At 41.5% G+C, this 24283-nt stretch overlaps 1 protein-coding gene across 1 annotated transcript in view; it reads left to right on the forward strand.

Moving 5' to 3' along the window:
- Nucleotides 1-292: 292 nt before the first annotated feature.
- bbs9 (Bardet-Biedl syndrome 9) overlaps nucleotides 293-24283 on the forward strand; it is a gene marked incomplete at both ends in the record, with an annotated part of 179718 nt that continues 155727 nt past the window's right edge. Inside the window, 7 exons of the mRNA XM_083917767.1 lie at nucleotides 293-404; nucleotides 688-838; nucleotides 4707-4771; nucleotides 4936-5049; nucleotides 12634-12808; nucleotides 19075-19159; nucleotides 20124-20307. Of these exons, the coding sequence (XP_083773893.1) occupies nucleotides 293-404; nucleotides 688-838; nucleotides 4707-4771; nucleotides 4936-5049; nucleotides 12634-12808; nucleotides 19075-19159; nucleotides 20124-20307 (886 nt within the window). The remainder of the gene's footprint in view (nucleotides 405-687; nucleotides 839-4706; nucleotides 4772-4935; nucleotides 5050-12633; nucleotides 12809-19074; nucleotides 19160-20123; nucleotides 20308-24283) is intronic.

Here is a 24283-nt window from a genome sequence, read left to right on the forward strand (position 1 = left end):
CAGGATAAATCTGGGAGCAGAAGTAAAAAACAAACAATTCCCCCTTCTTTATTATTATTATTACCTCAGTGAACAGGACACTTTTGTGCTAAAAGTACTTTTTTCTATGTGTTTATTTTTCATCTTTTCGTCAATCAATAGTTTATCTTAAATGTACTGCTACATATGAATTAGAGGGACTATAAGTCGCTGAAAAATGACAGATAACAAATAGATCAACTTGTGCATGTCATGAGTGTAACACTTTCCCTTCTCTTCTCCGTCTTTCTCTCTCTGTCCAATCAGAGGCAGCATGTCTCTGTTCAAGGCCCGAGATTGGTGGTCGGCAGCACTTGGCGAGGGGGAAGAGTTTGACCAGGGATGCTTGTGTGTCGGAGACGTGGACAACAGCGGCACCGGACATGGTCAGTGTGTAGGGAGGAAGCGACACGCCAACCACCACATGGCATACCACAGTGACATATACCTCTTAACTGGTAGATTGAGTACACTTTGGACAAAAGCATCTGCCAATTGAATGCAATGTATTGTCATGTTATGTGTCTCTTTTTAAGCTAAAAGCCAGCTGCTTCAGGGTGTTGCCTGAGGAAGCATCAGTGTGGACTTGTGGCTAAGACTAATTAGTTGGCATTATAGTTGTCCAGCTTTGTGTTGATTAAAAAAACCAATATGTTTCTAACTTTGCAGACAAGGTGGTGGTGGGCAGCTACATGGGGATGCTGCGGATATTCTCCCCAAATGCCAATAAGACCAGCGAGGGAGGGCTGGTCGAAGCCCTCCTTCTGGAAGTCCAGCTTCAGAACGCCATCATCCAGGTGGAAGTGGGCAAGTTTGTCTCGTAAGTAGATTGCACAAACCTGGGTCACCAGAGGGTTAAAATAGATGTGTACTGCGGACACGCTGGATTGTAGATTGTTATATTTGTCCTCTAAATAACCTATACGCTATGAAGAAATGTGTCATTTAATTTACCAGTGTGATTAAGACGCAGTAAGTGCAGTTTTGGTTAGACAGAGTGTATGTTTCAGGCGGCAAATTAAATACATATTTTGGAATGTGATTGTGAGAACATTGTGCCACAATTTTCTGTTTTTATAAGTTATGCTAAATACAAATGGACACGTATGTATTTAGACACTAATGTGTATAATTTGTTCTACTTTTAGTATCAGTATTTACACGATGCCACTCCTGATAAATATAAATCAAGTCACCACAGATCTAGGCTCTAACACCAGGATCATTGATAATGTTGCTAATCTCTCCCGCCCTCCTAGCTGCTTCAGTGTATGTGAGGCCTTTGCCTGTGTTAATGTTTTGTAGGTCAAATTGGCATTAGCCTCACGTCTCTGGCAGGAAGTAAACTTAAATCACTGTCTCACGAATGCAGAGCCCTCCCTTGTTGTCTTAGTGCGAATCACAGATTATACTCTTCCACAGAACTAAAGGCACAAAGAGTGTGCAGACAGCAAAGCAAATGTAAACCTCAAATGTAAAGCAAATGTACTTTTAAATTAAAATAATTTATTTAAATATATATACAGTAAATATGGCGGCACAGTGCTGTGGTGGTTAGCACTGTTGCTACTTGCCTCACAGCAAGAGGGTCCTAGGTTCAAATGCGGGTTGGGGCCCTTCTGTGTGGAGTTTGCATGGTTTCCCCGTGTCTGCGTGGGTTTTCTCCAGGTTCTCCGACTTCCTCCCACTGTCCCAAAGACATGCACATGTTAGGGTGTACCCCGCCTCACGCCCAATGTCAGCTGGGATCTGCTCCACAGAGCAAATGAATCCCGTTAGGATCTTGTCCCTTTTTTCGCCGCTCCAGAGTTTGCAGGTTTGGACATATTGGACTACTGCAGGACTTTAAAATAGACAGCTAGTATGAGCACTGAAGCCGCACTAACAGCCATACAGTTTCTGTGTTTGTGTTACATACGTGTGCTGCAGGCTGAGAACGAGTCACAGTTCTTTCTTCAACTCTACAGTATGTCTTGACCTTCTGTGAATTCTGAGCATTCATAGCTTATAATAAAGCCTTACTTTAAACTGCCAGGCAGAAACGCCCATTCATAACTCATAACACTGCTGTTTCATTCATAGAAAACCCATCCCTTCTTACCACCACATTAACATGTCTTTTTATTCCTCTGTGTCGCACGCTAACCCCAAACCACCATGTCAGGAGTTTCTCTCCCTCGCCATGATTTACCACGTACTATCAGCCACCCAGCAGCCCAAACATAGTTGTGCTTATAATGTCAGGCTAACCACTGAGTTGCTCGCATAACTTTCAGAACCCACTACCCCTATCCTGCTTTGTTATTGTACTGCATAATTGGATGTTCAGAGCTGCCCCCCTCAGAATCAAGGCCAAGTGAAATGTGCAAATGTTTTTTGAGTGAAGATGATTTTGCCAAAACTATTTGAAAATGGGGAAGAGGAAGGATAGTGAGAGGAAAGGAATGATGTGGAATGACAAGGGTAGTGGTGCGATGTGACTTGGTGGACAATTTTATACACTTTATATTTAGCTAAGCAGGAAAAGGAACATTGAGCCTTGTGCCCTTTTATTAAGATTTTTGTCCCTTTTTTGTTTATTGTTCATGGTTTATGCCTTGCTCTAATCTTCAAGATGGCAGGCACACGGGTGATAAAGGGGTTCACATAAAATACTTTTACACTCTTTACTTAAACATATAGGGGAAGATTTTTACATTGAACATTGCTGAATGTTTCATAAAAGATGACAAAATCAAGACTATGGAAATTATATGAACAAAACCACATGCAACATATCCATGTCTGGATGCTATCGCAATACCCAGACGTGTCACACAAAGTGTCACACAGCTCACAATAAGACAGACACACATTAGCAATGTGTGAAAAACATCACCTGCCCCCTTCATTTCAGTGAGGCCACTACGAAACGGCAAAAAGTGTTTAACCTGGGCCAGCTTTTGCTGCGATATAGTGATCATTCTGCTTTTTACCCAGCATGTATTGCAACAGGGGATACATTTGTTGTTACTGTGAGGAACTTCCAGAATTGTAAAATCCATCCTCACAGGAAAACAAACGGCTGTGCAGTGTTTGGACGTCTGGAATGTCAAACTCAATGAACTCTTTCTTAAACTGGACGTTCTGGGTTGTATTGTTCTACCATTACTACAACAAAATGCCTCCTACCAATAAAGAGCATTGTATGTTTTTAGTGCGGCATGTTTTTGGTCGTCACATCAGGTGAAGGCGATCTACCTTAAATATCCTTTTGACTGTCACAGTGTGTTGCACAACAGTTATGCAAAATCTGTCTGCATCTGCCAAGCACTTAAGTTAGCAGTTATTGTTGCTGTGATGAGAGTTCTGCACTCAGTTCTTGAAGCCAGTCTTAATTATATTCAGTAAATTAGGCATAATGGATCCCCTTTCTATGAAACTACACAAGGCATTGAAACCCTCACCCTGGCAGACTGACATGGGACTTTAATCTGAACACTGTACCTCCTGTCACCCCACTGTGGGTGCACAAGCGAGGTTTGTGGGAACAGCTCTGGTGGTTTGTCTCGAAGACTTCCCACGTCATCACGCTGGAAGCAGAATCTAACCTAATCAGTCTGTTTGGAAGACATCGTGCTTAGTTACCTGCGGTTTTTTCGGCAAAGCATTCTTCAGAGACGGTGTGGGCATGTTGGAGGCTGGCCCTCGACAGAGAAACACGTTGTAAATATTGTCAGGAGCAGACCAACGTGGGCAGATGGGGAAAGGCTTTGTTTCAGCACTGAGTGGTTTTCCAAGGAAGAAAGAAAGCTCTTGGGATCCAGTTTTCTCCTCCCTTGTTGTTCTTCTCTCGACAAACATTACAACAGTGGTTGAAAATCAGTGAGACGGCAGTTGTTCTGGGTCCAAAGAGTGGATAGATTCCATCTGTTTGTGGTAAAGTAAATAAGTGAAAATCTAGGATCAGCATCACTGGGACCATAATCTACACCTCAACCAAAAGCCAAGGTTAAAGAAATCTACCAGCTGTTACAGTAATTATTTTAGAAGTATGACTATTTTATGGGTTCAAAAATTAAAGGTACCACCCTTTAGCGGAGGACACAGGCTCAACCACAGTGGCAGGAAGCATCTGCTTTGCTTAGGGCATGAAACTGAATATCCACCAGCTAGAGTTACACGCTGGTCCAAAAATCCAAACTTACAATAAAAAAGATACTGAAGGTGTAATCGTTTCCAGAATTCACAACATGTTTTTATCTAACCGAATGTTCTGCTTTTAGTCTTCAGGAACAACATTTTCACTGCGGTAAAAAACTTGGGAGGCACGTATGTATTAATGGGGCGGTCACACAGCAACATAAATTACATTTACACAACCACAATAACATAAACTCTGTTGTGCCTCGAACACTATTATAGTAAATCTCTTAAGTATTTAGAAAAACAAATAAAAAGATCATATTGATTTAATATAAACAAACAAACACTAAGTCATCTGTTGAATCAATCATTCAAATTACCATTTTTGATAAAGGCGATGACGTCAAAATATAATTTGACAGACATTTTAAGCTTTATTGAAAAACCTCCAGAAGCTTTGAATGTAAAAAAAGAAGAATGTATATATTCCGTCATAAGCATTAATTTGATTGTTGTTGTGTCGTAACTGTTGTGTTACAGTGTATCTTTGGCTCTCTTTTCAGGTGTTCAGAGCTTCTTCATCTGGCTGTTCTTCACCCCAGGAAGTTGTCAGTCTTCTCTGTTTCAGGTAACACACATGCACACAAGTGAAACTGCAGTAAGCAGTCAAATGTTTTTTCTGCATCTCCTCCCACTTTTGAAAGAGCCTTTTAATGGTTGTTTTTATCATTCATGTTTCGGGAGAACAACTGTCAACTTCAACAACAGCATACAACTGATCTGTTTGTGCAGGCACCGCAGGGAACGTGGAGCACGGCGACCAGTACCAGCTGAAGTTGGTTTATGAACACAACCTGCAGAGAACAGCCTGCAACATGACCTACGGCACCTTTGGAGGGGTCACAGGTACGACTGACATTTTAAGGCTTTTTTTAAATTTACAGTTGAGATGCTTTCCTGTTTTTTAGAGACTGTGAGCAGGCTTATTTACACATTCACAGCCTATGTTATGGTATGTGTCCACACAATCCATGCTTCCCATTCATTGTCTATGTAAGCAGCCATAGATTGCATTCTGGTAGGGCATCACGTTGGCTACTTCTAATTTGCATACAGTTAAGGTCTAGCCGCCTGTGCAAACTCCCGAAAAACATCCAAAATAAAGAGAGATTCAGCACTTTTATGGCTTGGTTCTGCCCTAAAGTGTCTTCAGAAATACATATCGGTGAACTGTTTTAGATAAGAAAAGGTTTTGAACCCTCATGTTGGTCCAGCTTGAAATCCGGGAGCAGACAACCCACAAGCCAACCAACATGAAAGCATTCATTCAATCAGGGGCAGCCAGGAAGTATAAGGAGGGTGTAGCTTGTATATATTGTTTTTGTTGGTCAGTAGTTATGGAATAGAAATTGATAGCCGAAAGTTGCGTGGCCATCAACGTCCAGTGCTGGGAAGAAAATGCCGTGTACCATTTTACTGATCATTACAACCAGAGACTGGCACTAACCCAGATGATCAGAAAAAAATTAGTTTATTTACGGGTCAAAGACAGAATTTAAAGTGTAATTCCGGCGCAAAATCATACCATGGTCATTTTCGGCACTTGCATACATTAAAAAAGCCACAGAGTAGAGTCGCTAACAGCCGGACGTGGCTAACGCTTATTAGCTCGGGACAGTGCGGTGAAGGCATTAAAACGTCTTTTTTAACCACTAATACTGTTTAAAATAACACCGAACCTCTGCAGTAGCATGAGAAGAGTCCTTACACAGAAAACAAAGCACCAATAACGTAGTTAGTAAACCCAGATTTATTAAAAGAGTGTTTTGAAAGATTTACCTACTGGCCCCTGTACCAGCTCCTCTCATAGTCAATCCAAAAGGAAGGAGCCCATTGCTGCTTTGTTTTCTGTGTAAGGACTCTTCTCACACTACTGCAGAGGTTTGGTGTTATTTTAAACAGTATTAGTGGTTATAAAATATGTTTTAATGCCTTCACCGTACTGCCCCGAGCTAATCAGTGTTAGCCACGTCTGGCTGTTAGCGACTCTACCGGATTTCTACATTAATACTTCATACACAAAAAAAACTGTGTAAATGTGTGTAAGTGCTGAAAAAGACCACGGGATGATTTTTAAACGCTATATCCACGGGGAACAATGGCTGGTAGAAAGTTGTTTTACCGTTTTACTAGATGTGTGTATGTGCACACTTTTGTACATCTATCTTTGTGAGAATCTTGAATGTTTTAATCTTGGGCGTCAGGACATTTTTGCAACAGACCAACAGACCAGTCCTCACTTAGGGCTGGATTCCTTTTAAATTGCTTTTGGAGGCTTAAGACTTGAATGCATTATGTCAGTGAGCGTCCTCACAAGTATTCATGTACAAGTAGTGTGTGTGTGTGTGTGTGTGTGTGTGTGTGTGTGTGTGTGTGTGTGTGTGTGTGTGTGTGTGTGTGTGTGTGTGTGTGTGTGTGTGTGTGTGTGTGTGTGTGTGTGTGTGTGTGTGTGTGTGTGTGTGTGTGTGTGTGTGTGTGTGTGTGTGTGTGTGTGTGTGTGTGTGTGTGTGTGTGTGTGTGTGTGTGTGTGTGTGTGTGTGTGTGTGTGTGTGTGTGTGTGTGTGTGTGTGTGTGTGTGTGCGTGCGTGCGTGCGCGCGCGTGCGTGCCTTGGCAAAAGTGGTTGGTAATTGGCAGCACTGAACAAATACATAAAACTATAAAAGTCTCTGAGAGGAGTGAAGGATGGAAAGAGAGAGAGAGAGGGGTCATATAGCTGCACTCTCTCCAGTCAATTGGGCTTTTGGAAAAACCAAGTAGGGGAAAGCCCTTGAATAGTCTGCATCCAAGAAAAACACACATATACTGTAGACAGACACACATACACGCACACACGGGGAACCCCCTTCAAAGCAGAAAAAAGGGCATTTCCAAATAAAGGCTGTATTGTCAAGGTGTGTGTGCGTGTGTGCGGAGAGAAATGGCCAGACTCTGGCCTGGCATGATGGACCCTTCATCCACTCCGTGTTTACAGAGTGTGTGTGTGTGTTTGAGTGATAGAAAGAACAGTGTGGGCTCATTAAAACCAATACCTTAGCCTTTGGTGAAAGCACGTGCGTATCATGAACCTGTAAGTGTGTCTGTGAGTTTCCACGTGCTGTTTTCTGGTTGTACCACACTGTGAAGCAAGTTTAGAAGATGTCATGTGAGCACTCTCTTCTGCAATGAGCCTACACACACACACACACACACACACACACACACACACACACACACACACACACACACACACACACACACACACACACACACACACACACACACACACACACACACACACACACACACACAAACATATACTGTATGTATGCAAATTAAGTCTCCTCTCCACTCTAATTGATGTCATCCTCTCCCCTGCTTTTCCCCGTTGTCACCACTAGATGGCAGTGCAGGCCATGCATTTGCCAGTTCCCTAAAATTGAATGAATGGTTTCTTGTATTGCCTCTAGCGGGGAAATTCCCTTTTTAGAACCACCTCTCAAGCGGGAGGTCAGAGTTCAGCTACAGAACAGCAGCTCTGGATCTGCTAGCGATTCAGGACACTCCAGCGGTTTAAATAAACCAGGTGACTCTTGGACTTTTTGCTGTAGATCTACAATATCAAAAAGCAGTATCACACTACCAAGATAAATAACCTACAAAGTAGATCCCCAAAACAATTTCAGTCAAAAGCAGAAAGAAATTAGAAAAAATAAATGAAATTTAAATATTAGTAGAACCAAACCAAAATAAATGTTAAGGAACTAAACAGTAAAAATGTCATAAAAGAGGTGATTTACAGTTTGAATAGCTCCATTTTCACTTTCGATACATTTGCTTTCCTGTAGGGATATACTTTATATATATAAATATATATATATATATATAAATATATATATATATATATATATATATATATATATATATATATATATTCAATTCAATTTTATTTATAGTGCCAAATCATAACCAAAGTTATCTCAGGACTCTTTACAAACTAGGTAAAGACCACACTCTATGACTTATTTATGATTAACATGGACCCAACAATTCCCCCGTAGAGTACGGTGGCAACGACAACCTTCCCTATAACAGGCAGGAACGTCAGACAGACCCAGCTCTGTGGAGGACGGACATCTGTCTGCACCGGAGAGGAAGACAAGGAGAGAGAAAGAGAGAAAAGACAGACAGATGGACAGAGACAGACACACTTCCAGTAACTATATTAATATCTATAGTAATGTGAATATGACTTATATGTTATGGCAGTTAATACAGCAGAATAGTAGAAACAAGCACAGCTAAGGTGATAGATTATAATAGCAGCAGGAAGCGTCGTGCAGGACCACGGCAGCAGGCACCACCACCATCAGCAGAGACCTGCGAGACGACAAAGCACAAATAACTCCGGGGAAGAAGTTGAATTAGTAACATGCATTAAATGACCTATATAAGATAGAAGCCTCATCGCCCTCTTAATGGTAAATCAAGAATAAGGCTGTAAAACTTACATGAGTAGTTTTTTCTTTTGCATTAGATTCATCTCACAACCACTGCCTTAACACATACATTTTCCAGCTGCCTGTCCTACAGTCTTTGCTTCCTTCATTTGACTGTTGTAGCTGCACATTTTATTTGACGTTGTGGACAGAAGTGGTTGGTTAATTTGTCTCGTCCCTGTTAAGGTCATGTGAAACGTTTAAAGTCGGGGAAGCCGCTCTGTGTTTCAGCTTTCCTCAGTGTTTCACACAATTTACATGGAAATGAGCTGATCTCACGGTTGATTTGCTGCAGCACACTCACGCACAACCCTAATGATTTGCAGACACATGCAAAAGCGCACACCTCGGTACAAATAAATACAGAAATATGGATATCCACAGAGAAGCACACTTGTTTACTAGAGAACAGAGTGATGTCCGAATTTATAGTTGTGTTATATATGGTTCATGTGTTATATATAGCGTGCATGTGCGTGTGTGTGCGACTGCACTCTGCTCTCCAATTTTCAAAGTGTTTGCTTGTGTGTGTGTATGCAGGAGTGTTTTTACAAGTTGTGTCTTAGACGTTTGTGTGTGTGTGTGTGTGTGTGTGTGTGTGTGTGTGTGTGTGTGTGTGTGTGTGTGTGTGAGTGAGTGTGTGTAGGTCTATAATAGCAGCCATTTAGCAGTGCTGTAGGCACTGTAATAGCAGCTCTGTACTAATACTGCTGTAATAGCTGCGCTCCCTTTGGGTTTGGGTCACATTCAGGCCACACTCTCTCACACACACACACACACACACACACACACGCACACGCACACGCACACAGACACACACACACACACTGGACTGGCCTTGTCAAGCTCTGGCCAGAAGAATAAAACAAACTGCCATGTGCATGGACACACACATCCACATGTACCTCCACACTCCTCTCTCTCACTCACTCACGGAGGCGAGGCTCTGCCCACTGCGGTGTGCGGCCAGCCTCTGTGCTTTGTTGGCTGCTCTGTGTGCTTGTTCAACATGTCTTATTAATGACACTAATACAGGTCCGTTTCCTCCACTGTGTCTGAGCAGCGGCGCTCTCATACAGGGCTCTTTTGACACGTAATACCTGGGCGTGGGCGTGTGAAATTACACATGCACAGTTGCTATTATAGCACAGCCTGGCTCTCATTTTCAGCATGTAGCACTTTTCTTATTATTGATGATATAGTGCCGCATCAGACTCTCTATGTTTTTTATTATACCCTCATGCTGCTTTCAGGGTGGGAAATGACCACCAGATATCTGAAGAAAGTGATTGTATGGGAGGTGTCCAGCTGCTTCTGGAGTCCTGACTAAAGGAAACATGGTTGTATATAATTTAGGTTGTAACCAAAGCATCATGAAATATGTTGTCATTCAGGTCACCGTAGGCCTAAATCAGTAAAGTTGGTTTTAACTTTCAATTTCACTAGTGTACTTAAGTCATAATCCGTGAGATTTGATATGTTGTTTCTACCGGCCTCTTTGACGGTAAGATGTAACTGCAGGCGAGCCTCCATCTTGTAATTTTGTCGCTATGTGTGTTGACTTTTTTTTGGTCTTTTGCAAAATTTTATTGGCACACGTTCACCTCTCTACTCCCGGCCTGTCACCTTTATGTTACCCTCTAAAATCCAGACACACACACACACACACACACACACACACACACACACACACACACACACACACACACACACACACACACACACACACACTCCTGTTACACGTCTGCCCTTACTACAAGCCTACAAGTTGGAAGTTCCAGATTTCCTTTTACAAGTGAACGCAGCATAACTGGCAGGTACGAGCTCCACTAGCAGACCAACTGCTGCCAGCAGCTTGACTAACATGACGACGTATTTCCAATTACAGAGGGAATGTCTCCACAGACACACAGATCAGAATACTCAGCAGAGAAGCAACAAGTGCTTTCATTAGTGGATCCTATGATCACCTCTAAGTGTGAGGTAGATATAATGAACTGTTCTCCAGATATGCAACTTACAGACAGAAATACAAACGCACAAAAACATTCTAAGAAAAAACAATGAACACAATCATAATACACAACCCCTCAGTGCTAATATGCATGTCAACACTTCAAATGACTGGAGCTTGTGTACTTCCAGAGATTTTCCACATTTAGATCAGTAACAAACACAGCAGATACTCTGGCCGTTGTGAGCTGAAGAGAAGATGTCTGTTCTCCAAGAAACACTGTGTTTCAAAGAACTTTTCCTTAGTACCTGGTGCACAAACCCACACACACCTGTGTTGCTGTTGTTTCATTATCATTTGAGTATTAAGCACACACACACACACATACACACACACACACACACACACACACACACACACACACACACACACACGCGCACTTCACGGCGTGTCTGCGGTGTCCTTAAGCGTGTTAACGGCCACCCTGAACTCCGCTCATCTCTCAGACACAGGCAAACACATGTGTTTACACAGAATAGGTGTGTAGGAGTGGGCAGCTTTTCTGTCTAAATCCTTGGTGATAGATATTGAGTGTGTGTGTGTGTGTGTGTGTGTGTGTGTGTTGCACTGTAGGTGGCTGTCTCTCTGACCTCTAGTTGATGGCAGTGTGAGTTTTAATAGCGCGTTGAGGCCTAATTATAGTTCTCTGGTCACACAGCCACACTGCTTTATGGCCCTGTGTGTGTTGCTGTGTGTGTGTGTTAGGGTTTAGTATGTCCTACATCAGGTCTTTCTGAACAAACACACACTCTTGTACGCATTCATGCCCAGAGCCGTGTGTGTGTGTGTGTGTGTGTGTGTGTGTGTGTGTGTAGGTGTAGGTGTTAATGGAGATATCAGATTCAGCCAGAGGGAGAAACGCACCTCATAGCACAACACGACATCACGGCTGAAATGAAACAGAAGCCCTGAACGTCTTTATGGATCGTTAGTGCTTGTGTTTAAATACTCAACATTTTTAAAACAGCAGAGTCAGAGTTGCCATGAAACAGAATATGGAAATGCGATTCCCCTATTTTGCCACTATGTCAAATGACTTCTAAGCTCGTCAACAATTGTGAGTGAGATCAGCCACAAACTTGGCTGCATTGTAATCCAACGGGGCGGCAACATGCTTGTTTTTACCACTGACAGTCTTAGATTGTTATTAAAAGTGTCAGACTACATAATGGAACGATGGTGAAGTTGTAGTTATCCTGCTATGCTTTCCTGTGTAGCTACTGATGCAGGTCAACACAATAACTTTAGCTAATAGCATTATCCTGTCTCTGCTCTGTCTGCAGCTCTTCACTGCACATCGCAGTGTACCTGAAGCGTTAGGATCGATTCGTAGCACAACTAGCAGCAACTTCAGTTGTGTAACACCATATTCTGTTGACACACTTCGGAAATGCACAAACGCAAACCATTGTTTTTATTATAAACACTAAGCTAGACTTTACAAGAAACTCTCCTGAGCTTCTCTCTCTCTTACACCCAAGTTACGCACGATGTCTTCCAGCAGCATGTCATCTCACGAGACTGCAGAACGAGACTTCACCATCTGTCCGACATACAGTCAGATACTAAAAATAGCAATCTGAGCCTGTCAGTGGCAAAACAAGCACTTTTAGTGGATGTACATTGAATGTTGGTTATTGCGTGGTTATTACAGTACGTACAAAAGTGGCTCTCATTAGTTACTTAGACACAGATACATAGGGAAATACATAGGGTCCAGGTTGAAAAATACCTAAAATTCCCATTTAAAGAGGCAGGTACATACTAGTAATAAACCTGTTTGGTTTTTTTGGATAACAAAGCAAGATATCTGTCTGTAGACCTCAGCAACAAGCCACTTTATACCTAGAAGGAAGAATTCCATATTTTTTCTTTAACATTCAAACTTCTTCTTTGTCTTTATAGGATAGAAATGACTGAATTGTCTCCCCCTCTCTCAGGTCACCACTCCCTGTGTATCCAGTCTATGGACGGCATGCTAATGTTCTTTGAGCAGGACAGCTACTCCTTCGGCAGGTTCCTCCCTGGTTTCTTGTTGCCCGGCCCGCTGGTCTACAACCCCAGAACAGATAGCTTCCTCACCGTTTCCTCTGCACGCCAGCTGGAAAGCTACAAGTAGGTTTTTGGATAAAGCCTCCTAAATATTGTTTCTTTCAATATTTAACATTTATAACCTTAGCCTATAATGATCCAATGCTGGTCATATATACTCTGTTTAGTGTCATCATATTCAAGACAGCAATAAAGTTTTACATGTTGTTAAACATTACATATATTTGTCATACACACATGCCACTTGAAACTACTGTTTTATAATTAATAACCTTTGTCTTAATGCTCTGATGCTGTTGTTGCCCAACTGTCAATCAGTGCAAATGATAGAAAATACTCAAGTTGTATTCCAAAATAAGAAGTTATTGACTTACTTTTGCTAAATTGGGAATCGATTTTAGAGTAATCAAAAAGTAAAGCAAAGTGAAACATGTGTATTTTAGACATTGTTAAAGCATGGTTAGTTAACAACAAAATGTCCCTGAATGAATACACATCACTTTGCAAGTGCTGGTCTGTAAGTTGAAGCAGCTCTGAAGTTATTTGAGGATACCTGGTGTTCTCCACTGTCGTCAGTATCAGCTGCTGATGGTTAGTGAGCAGCGCTGACTAATGCTTCACCATCTTAAGGGCATCTGCTCACTGCAGAGCTCGTCTGGATGGACCAAAACAAACACACACACACACACACACACACACACACACACACACACACACACACACACACACACACACACACTGGACAGTTTGATCGGAAAGTACCTCCCTTTAATGTAAGCACATGCACGCTTCCCATTTCCCTCTGGCACAGGCATGGAGAGCCTTTTAGTGTGTGTGTGTGTGTGTGTGTGTGTGTGTGTGTGTGTGTGTGTGTGTGTGTGTGTGTGTGTGTGTGTGTGTGTGTGTGTGTGTGTGTGTGTGTGTGTGTGTGTGTGTGTGTGTGTGTGTGTGTGTGTGTGTGTGTGTGTGTGTGTGTGTGTGTGTGTGTGTGTGTGTGTGTGTGTGTGTGTGTGTGTGTGTGTGTGTGTGTGTGTGTGTGTGTGTGTGTGTGTGTGTGTACGTACGTACGTGTGTGTGTGTGTGTGTGTGTGTCTCCCAGCTGTTTGTTATCTGGATGCCCCCCACCAGTATCAAGAAATTCTGCAGACAAGATATCCCTGTGGAAACACTGACTTCACTGCTCTCTTTGAACACAAACACAGCCCTGTGATGCACATTCTGTAGTAAATTACATGGAGCAGACACTGAGTGCCTTTACATACACAACAACACTGCATTACTTATAGCAACAAGCTTGTTATTGCCATTACAGCACATTTAGTGTATACACCTCAAACTAACACATCGTATCTGCCTGGTTGAAATTGATTCATTTAAAATTAGCTCCCTACTGCATCTTATGTTCACTTTGTGAATAAAACATCCAAGTTAGTTTGTGAGTTAGAACTAACTGGTGAAAAAGTACTTATCCATAAAAAAGACGTTTAAGTGTGTGCTGTATTTAGATATTTTCACTGCTTCATCTTGTTGTCAGACAGCTCTTTTTTGATCCGGCTGTTCAGTCTGACATAACACCTTTTCAAAATACGATTTCCAGGTCCAAACGCTCCGTTAAAAAAAAAAGCGGACGCAACGGCCGGACGTGAACAATTACATTCACCTCTAACATCATTAAGACAACTTTTTCAGCTATAAGACAAACACTGGGGAACATTGCACTGCTGCGTTGTAGAAATACGAAGCTTGGGCCGCTTGGACTCGGAAATCATATTTTGAAAGGGCGTAACGTCACGACTTAATAGCTGGATAGGGACCTGAAGCTGTTATCTCAGTTCTCTTCCATGCAACCAGTTTCCAATGACAAAAACAATTATTTTCCCTCGGAGAACACAATAGTCGCTGGTCTACCGCTGCCTGGTTTCTTTGTTTGTTTTAACAGGTTTGTTTGGTTTCACCAAAGTCACACAATCACCCAAACAGGCTAACCGCACAAGGCAGTGGTACACCAGTAACTCCGCAGGTCGGAGTCCAACCCGCGGACGCTGCCTCGAAGACCTTCAGCCTTTTTACATTGGGCGACTGCTCTAATCACTGTGCCACCGGCCGCCTCTGGTTTGCAATTTAATGTTGTCCTCCTGACACATTGTAAAGGGTAAGGCTGTGCTATTAAAATAGGCTTGAAGTTGCCTGATTTGAGACAGTATTATCAACTCGTTACACTTTGTTTCCACCCAGTCGGGCATTGCCTCCACTTTAACTGATTTAATTTACTCTTCTTTCTTAATGAGTAATTGTGGATTTGGCCTTGAGCCCCGCCCACCACCGCTGCTGTAATTGCGTGATGGAATTCCCCAGCCAAGTTTTGACAGGATTGGTTCCTGAAGTTGCTTTCACACCACCAACGCGGCAACTGCCCTGACAATCGCCTTGACTTCGGGAGCGTTTCCCAAAAAATCAAAGCATTTTTAAAAGCAGCTCATGCCAAATCTGTGTGGAACAGCTTCATGCCCCTACCGTTAATTGAGATGACCAGAAGCAGCAATTTACCGCCTGCCAGGTGAAAGCCCCTTTAGGTATGTGATGTATGAAACCCTGGCTGTCTGAATCCGGTATTTAGAGACTGTCATTGGTACAGAAATGCTTAACCCCATCATTTCGACATGTTTACAAGGTTAAATACTTGATTTTCATTGAAGGGGGTATTTAAGATGACTCTTGAGGAGTAAAAACTTCTCTTTAACCAGGTACTTATGTCTTTACAGACTGTTCTATATTCCATATCAGATGTCAGGTCAGGGCTTCACTGGCTGTTATACATTTAATATCAGATGACTGGTCAAACTGTTCTACACCACGCAGTTTATTTAGCCTGTTGGACCGTCTCCTAGTCTGATGAATGAGAGCTTGATTTTGGTTGCTGTGTGTGCGTGTGTGCGTGGGCTTTGAGATTTTAGTTTGTGTTTACCCATGACACTGAGAGAGCATATGCATGTAGTGTGTGTTTGTATAACTTCTATGTGCATGCTGTGTGTATGTATATGCTCGTACGGTGTATGTTTAAGGTAAATGAGTGTTTGTTTGTGGAGCTTTGCAGAGATATCCTCTTTCATATAAATGAGAACACTGTTTCCTATACTTCAGTGTCCTCCACTCTACACGATGACTGATATTGCCTACACACACTCCTGCACTCACAGTCAGGCCCTACCAAAACCTTGTCCACATTTGTGTGAGAGAGAGCACACCACGTTCACCACCAACACTTCTACATGGCAAACAAAAAAGTGTATGTCACTGCATTAGTGGTGTGTGTGCACGCGTCTCGATCTCCCTCCTCATAAGTTAGGCATGCAGGTGAATAATCAGATTTTTGTGGTTTTTAATTTTTCACTCACTCACACACAGTGCTTTGTATGATTTTTTTTCTTTCATAATACTTAAATCAACATCCAAGTCAACTTCTGGTGGGTGGAACTGAACACACACAGTCACACATACACATGCATGTACGATATTGATTCATTCAAGCCGCCCATCATTAATAAGACATCTAAGTGAAGGGTGGAATAGCAATACCAAGACAGTGAAAGAACACCGTTATTTTATGGTGTTGTTTTAGTATTATTAGGCTGAATTTAAGCCATTCACCCATGCAGGAGTGCGCCTGTTGCTCCATTGAGTGTTGCTTTTAAAGCTTAAAACCGCTGACATGTTTAATATATTTTAGTCAATTTCATTCCCCAGGAAATGGTCACGGTGTGATGAAAAGGTTTCTTTACTGGCATTCATCCATAAAGCAGCTCGTTAGTCAGCTCGCCGTTTCTCCTAGAAGCTCGGTGGGCACGGCTACTGTATGGACGAGTTCACACTATAAATCTTACGTGGGTATTACAAAAATCAAAGTTTAGAACACTTCATTTGCTGTTTTATGCACAGTGTTATGAGGAATTACCGTCACTTTTAGAGTCCCACATGGTAATACCCTTTATGCGGGTATAAAATGAAATGGGATGGGCCGTGATTTGACAATTTGTACTTCAATACAAAAATAACTAAATCTAAACAAAGAGAAGGAAGTAATAGTGTGGTTATTAAGTACCCATGCAGACATGCAGTGGAAGCAGCTGGAAGTTATATTAATTTTAAAACGTTTTACTTTGCTCTAAAATTGGTAAGTAATGGGGTGTCCAGGTGGCTGCGTGGAGTACAGTACCAATGTCCCAATTGCATTAACTTACTTTCAACAGGTTTCCAGTTAGTGTCTTCATATGCATAAAAACTCAAACCATCAGTATGCAAATATGCATAATGACAATGCTGACTTTTAGCAGGTAAAATGTTATCATCTCAATTGAATGGATGTGCATACGTGCTGTTTGCGTGTTTGTGTTTATTTCAGCCCTTTGTGTGTGAAATATGTTTAATAACAGAATGAAAAAATGGAATTATTATGATTGATAAAGTATGTTGTCCTCTTTAATAGTTTTTGTGATTTCACATTTTATCGATACCTTTGCTGGTATCCATTCTGCTCATCGGTCCGATTCTTTATCAATTGCCTTCTTGATCAATTTTCTATGTGGGAAAAAGTATTCCTACACAGGTTTTCAGCATCAGTGCAACTGTTTTGTTATTTCTGAGACGAACAGCGCTTCGATGAAATGAGAGAATATTTGTACAGCTTTCTTTTTTATCTAGGTTTTCTTAGTCAAAAAGTGAATCTGCTTAGTCTGCCCGTGTGGAGCTAATGTTATGATAATGTAACGATGATGTCACTCTTTCAATCTTTTCTACCTCTCCGCCGTGTCTCCTTCTCTTTGCAAGTGTAGACGCGTGAGTTTGATGCCATTGTCAGAAAAAAACATGTCTGCAGAAACGTGTAAGCTCAGAGTTATATGATTACACTTCAGATTCCAATTTGTTAGAGGAACCAGACTCGGCTCCCTTCCCTAGTATGCATTTAAAAAAACGCTTTACTTTTGAATGTGCTGTCGACAATACTCCAAAATATCGAAATATGTGTCATAACGTGGTGGGACAGCTGGAGAAAATGAATTACTAAATCCATGGGAAAATATCTTTGTGGAGTTTATTTGGCTTTATCTTTCCAAACAAGCAGTCTGAGTGATGTCTTTGTCTATTTTGTGGTGTCAGTTTGTCTTATTAGTTTTCTCAGATCACCCAATTGTTGTGAAATCTACTAATTAAAAGCCTGCTAAAGAAGAAACTGGTGTCACCTGATGTAAAGATGGTGACGGGTATGAATCGTAAGATGTGCCAATAATGTGGCAGTCATATTTTATTAAGCTCTTTACAATTTAAGGTGGATTTCAGACCTGACAGCATTTATTAACATCAGGTTTATGGTCCAAATATGTAATACTCAGTGAGAAAACTGAGAGTGGATAAATCAGCAATTTTGTAGTGTTTGGGCTGCGGTGCGGAGTCGGGCTGGGTCGAGTTTGGATCTCTCCGTTCATCCAGGTGTTGAGGAGAAGGATAGATTCCCGCCAAGCCGCTTCGACCGCCAGCTTCTTACTGGAAAACTCCTGATGCTGAAGATGCCAAAATCAACTGACCACAGATCAGTCTGACCACTTTATCCTCAGCAAGTTGCCAACAGCTCACTGATTAAAACTGATCGACCGCAGTTCCGGGGAACAGACGGTCAGCAGCTTGTTGACTGGCCTGACAGAAGCTGTAAAAGAGAGGGAGAATATGAGACGCTAGCTGTGGATTTACTTAATAATGAACATGTTATACAGTGTTTTATTTAACTGTAAATAAGTGATGTGTACGGGAGTTTTGCCATTGCCTTACAGACGGAATTTCTCTCAGGAAAATAGCCGATGTTGTTGTGGTCTTGGGCTAGTGGGAAAAAAAAGCTGCATTTGAGAGTCACTAATTTGAGTTTTTAGACTGGAAGTTGAATAGCTGAAGAGAAAAGGTTGAATGAGAAATATTCTTTATGCAGTGTAAAATGCCTTTGAGCAAGGCAGTCTGCTCCCATCTCCCCCTGCAGCAGCCAATACTGAGTCTAAATAGTAGTAATTCATTGCCTGTGTTAGTTGTCAGCTGAAATCAAAGCTGAAGTCAAATACACAGTAAACAAAGTTTTGATGTTGATAAAGCAGGTTCATTTTTAAGAATAACAAGGACTCAGGAATTATTAACTGTTATTAAGAATAAATATACGTTCAATTTATTGTTGTGCATATGAATTTGATACTTTTACTTAAATAGCTTAGTGTGTGTTTGCAGAAACCGCTCAGAAAGCAACTTGCAAACGTGTTTGTATGAGCAGCTGTCTGTGTCTCTCTGACTCCCAGGTATGAGACTTTGGCCGTGGCTACAGAGGCAGAGAGTCGACAGGATCCTGACCTGCCCCTCAAGACTGGAGGCAAGAGACTGACGGTGAGTCCTAAACACACCGGCTAACAGAGATAAACTGACACCGCCAAGAGAACGAGCCAATCAGTGTTGGTTTTGAGGCGGGCTTAAGTGTGATGCAACGAGAAGCAACTGTTCCGTGTAAACAATATGGCGGCTGTGGCACTGTTAGTACATCATACGCTTCGTTGATCCAATTGGTTGATTTGGCCCGTATGTTAGTGATGGACATATGGTTTACCCATCAGCATCTAGTATTTTCAACCCTTCTCAAAGGAACTCCAAACGAGAGTTCCCGGATGGATATACTGAGCAAACTGTATAACTGGCGGAGTCAGGTTAAAAAACTGCTGCAATATTGTATAAAATATCGGCACTGTAGAATGAAGGCTGTAAAAGAAATGAAAGGCACCAGCCCGTACGCCTTTTATCTATAACTTTAAATCATATTGATCTTTATAATTAGCTTAAATGTATTGAATGTCTATAAGGAAAAATGTCCACACCTTTTAGTACTCTTGCCATTTACCACAGAAGTTAGGAGCCATGGATGCCAACGTACACAGATCACATGTCTGTATTCATACAGCCTGAATACATTTGGCCCCATTTCTGCCTTCATAAAATGGGATAGGCGGTCTTCTTTCACTGTTGGCACATATACTTACGAACAGTAATGCACTTGAATTCATATGTAATCGCATTTATTACCGTAGAGATTAGCATCTGAAGAAAAGAAGGAAATCGGATTCAGGGAGGAGGGTCAGGGGTGATGGATGGGTCCCAAAACCTGTGTTTCTTAGGAAGTACTGGAAAACCACAACCTTTTCTCTAATCTTAAATGTCGTTTAAGTGGTTTTGATGCCTAAACTTAACTGTCATATTAAGTAAGATATCATACGAACCTGTTGATGAGAACCTTTTTGATGGGAATACCTAACAAAAGAGATGGGTGTGTGTGTGTGTGTGTGTGTGTGTTCTCCTCCAGCCTGACTGGACGTTTGTCCTGGGAGAACAGGCCCTGGACCTCTGTGTGCCCTCCTTCTCCCACTCCTCCTCTTCCATCTTTGTTATGGGTGAGAGGAACCTCTACTGCCTCCGTGACAACGGTCAGATCCGCTTCATGAAGAAGCTGGAGTACAACCCCAGCTGCTTCCTGCCCTATACCTCAGGTAAACCAGGACACTGAACCTTTAACGTAGGGCAAGTAGTTCAGCAAGATAAACCTACACTTGTAAAGGGATATTTCATCTTTATGGTCCTTATGTTCTTGTTGTCCAACAAGCTTATTCTTCAGCTCTTCTCCTGCAAACCTGATTCAGTTAAGGGCTTAATACAGTTGGGCTGAAGTAAAGGGCAGCTACATTAAACCCGGCATGAATCGGTGCACCTGCCACAACCACACTGTTGAGCATAAGTGAACAGCATACACAAAAACAAAGTATTTTGTCCAATGGCCCGGTGCCACACGCCTGCTCTGCAGGAAGCTGCTTTTGGCAGAACATGATGGAATAACTGGAGTAGCTCTGCTGTATGCATTAAAACAAAAACTGAACAGGCTGCATAATCATATGGTGCAAGATGAATGGGTTTCACAATGAATACATATGTTTAGATTTAGAGGTATGGTTTATAATATATTGTTGCTGTCCAGTGAAACAGTGCATGTCCATATTTGGTTTCTCTTCTTTGGTCAGATTAAATGCTCCTTTATGGTTTAGGCCAGGGGGGTCTCCTGTTGGAAATCCCTGGTTTAGGCCAAAAGGAACTCCAAAAAACATTGAATTATTTAAATAAAGCTTAAAACAAGAATGTGTTATCTTAGTGAAAAGTGACATTTTGCAAATACACAATTACCATGTAGATATACTGTATGATATAGATCATTTACTGAAAAGTCCAAAATGCTACAGGTTCACACAGTAACAATACATTTAGTCATAACAAATATGCAGGATATTAAAATCATAGGCATTACTGCTCTAAATAATCCCACAGGTGAGGGAGTGTGTGTGCGACATTGTACACACACATACAGTCTATTATTATTCAATGATTTCTAATTATGAGTGGGTTAGTCTCGCTGCCCTGGGTGATATTCTGAAAAAATGTCATTGATAAAGAAAATCTTCTCTCCCGATATAGGTCATTTCATATCTCCATAACTATATATATGAAAATATAGCACTTTCTCTGGTAAATCAATAAATAAATACTGTACATGAAATAACCACATGGCAATGCCTAGTTTTCCCTCACTCCTGTGTTAATTGTATACTTGAGAAATGAAAAGTACTGAGTATTTTCTCATTTTATTAAGAATTTTAGTACAAAATGAACACAACACGCAAGGATCTGAACATAAAGTGTCGTTCAAATAACGTAAATATTGTTGGAACAGCTGTTGTGTCCTGTTTTTTCAACTTTGTGATTGAGATGATATAGAAATATATGTACTATAGACATTGTTGTATAATTTTGACAATATAAGTATATTGTCATATTTCCCAGCGTGTGTGCCCACTACTGCAGTAGCTAGCTAAAAACCCAAACAGCCTGTGGTCTGCGCTCTGTATTTGACACAGTTTCCATTCACATGATTGGTATCCAAGTAAAAAGTAAGGGTACTGGTATCTTTCTTTTTTTTTTAAACACCAGCCCTACGTGCCTGTGTTTGTGTGTCTGTCTGATCACTGTGTTTCTGATCACTCTTTGCAAAGTGTTGCAAAAAATTCAATACTCCAATTAATATCCTGAAACAGCCTGATCCTCTTTGTGTCTGCTCCCTTTTTTCCCTCTGACATCCAGGGACTAAAGCTTCGAGTTTATTTTTTGTTACGGAAGAGTAGGAGCAAAATGGTATGACTTCTCTGCGGCTCGATTCTTATCACAGACTATCCAAACTAATTACCCAGATATGGTTGGACCTCCAGAATGATGCTTAAATACGGTAGAATAAAAGTTTTGTGTATAACCTTTTGAGCATGGAGCAATAAACAACCTCTTTATGAGCGGTCTTTACAGCAACAGTAATGGTTCTGTCTGGTTCAGTTTATGCAATAGTGTACCATAGAACCATTTTTTTTATGGGTATTACACTTGATCTGAAATAGAGAGCTGACAGATGGAAAGAGAAAATAAAAAAGCAAAAAATAGACCGGAGAAAGGATTCCAGAAATGGGAATGGATGGAGGGATAGCAAGAACGGCCAAGAGCTGATAGTTTAAAGTTGTGTATCCCAGCTTTCAAAGTGCCCTGCACTATCTGTTCCAGACATTATTTAGATTATCTCAATTATTCTTAGAAATTGGCTTTAGGTTCAATACATCATATGCCAGTGCAACAAAAGTAGCTTTTTATTAGGACACAATTCCTGTCAACAATCAAAACCACATAAAAATCCCCACTTGGCTGGAAGACAGCAACCCGGGATCAAACTGCTGCTGCGCTCTTCTGTGTCCATGTTTAATCTTCAGCTTATTGTTCACAGGCCGACATTTAAAGTGACACTGACTGTCAGAGCTGCCACCCAGCATTCAGTAAGGGTTCTTTTATGGTGCGTGGATCTCCACAGAACCTTTACCGTTGAGAGTGTAGTGCAAAGGAGGATAGACTACAGTGATCTCTTGAGTGTTTCCTTACGCTTTTTTGCATCTGGCCTTCAGCCTCACAGCTGCCTCTGCTGGACCGCCGCCCTCGCTTTCCCTGTCTACCTCCCACTGTCTGTCTATTTCTTTCTCTCTCTCAAATAACTTTATTGGCTCCACTGCTCACGAAAAAACACTCCAATTCAGCTCCCAGATGCAATATGAGGCTAAATCTCTTGGTATGAATTAAAATAATCTGATCCTTACTTCTAGAAACATGACAAATGTGTGACAGATTTATATCAGTTCACTTGATTTGATTTGATTCGATGAGTATGAAAAGTATGTGAACCATGGGCTATGGCCTTCATAGTCAACAGATCTCAACCCAACCAAAGACCTGTGGGAGCTTTAAGAGTGACGTGATAAACAGCGCTGTCCAACACCATCATCAAAACTCCAAATGATGGGACACTTTTGGGAATAGTGGTGTTCATCCCTCAAGTAGAGTTTCAAAGACTTGTTGGTTTTTCCTTTAATTTGCCACTCATCTGTACAAACAAATTTATAATTCAGTAAGACATTTCCAAAAGACTGAGATGAAAGATCGACTCTACTCCATCATCTTCTAGTCAGTCAGTCAAATGAATAACAAACAAAAGAGGCAGCAGGTAGCAACAGAGAGAAATTGAACAAAAAAAGATAAGAATAACAAGAAGCAAGAGTGAAAGTTCGATAAAGTTGTAATCCATAAGAATTGAGATACATTGTTTGTCGCGGCTGCTTTGGCAGTAAGATGTAATTGTCGAGCCTTTGGGACTTCATCTCCCAGAGTTCCTTGTGTCGACAACAGTGTCGACCGTATGACGTAAGTAGATCTGCAGCTCTCACCTGCTGCGATGCGAGGTGATGCCTTCACTTGCTCCACACTGACAGGAGGTCCGAAGAAAGAAGGGGAATGACGTAAAAACCGTCACTAACTGTGTGGCGCATTTGATTTTTACACGGGAAAAGTCGCCACAGACACTCAGCACAAGTGCTTTCATCAGTGGGTCATATGATCAATCACCATTGTTTTAATTCCCTCTGTGATCGATAGGAACTTAACAGACAATTAACTAGATGGAAATCTTACGGAGTACAACTTTAAAGGCAATGCTGAATTAACAAGTTCTGAACTCTCGTTTAAAAATGTTTGGAAAAACAGAGCTTGCATCTCTTATAGCCTTGAGTAGGGAATTCTATAGTTTGGATGCATTGGTAAAACGGCTGAGCTGCCAGATATCTTATTTGTGTGATAGCTTGTATATGAGAGGATCTGATAAACTGTGAAGGAAGTGAAATAACTTCAAAATCAATCCCAAAAGACACCGGGATCTGCCGCAGGCTAGCTGCACTGACATCCATAAACTGTCCCTGGCTGCAATCGAACCGGAGATGTTGCGGTTTCACATCTTAGAACATTTTTCCTCCAACGGACACATCGGGGAGAGGAGAAAAGGAAAAGGGTGATGGGGAAAAAAGAGGCCGACCGACAGAGGGAGTGGAAAGGAAGAGTGGA

This window comes from Echiichthys vipera, assembly GCF_963691815.1.
Source record: "Echiichthys vipera genome assembly, chromosome: 8".
NCBI lineage: Eukaryota > Metazoa > Chordata > Actinopteri > Perciformes > Trachinidae > Echiichthys > Echiichthys vipera.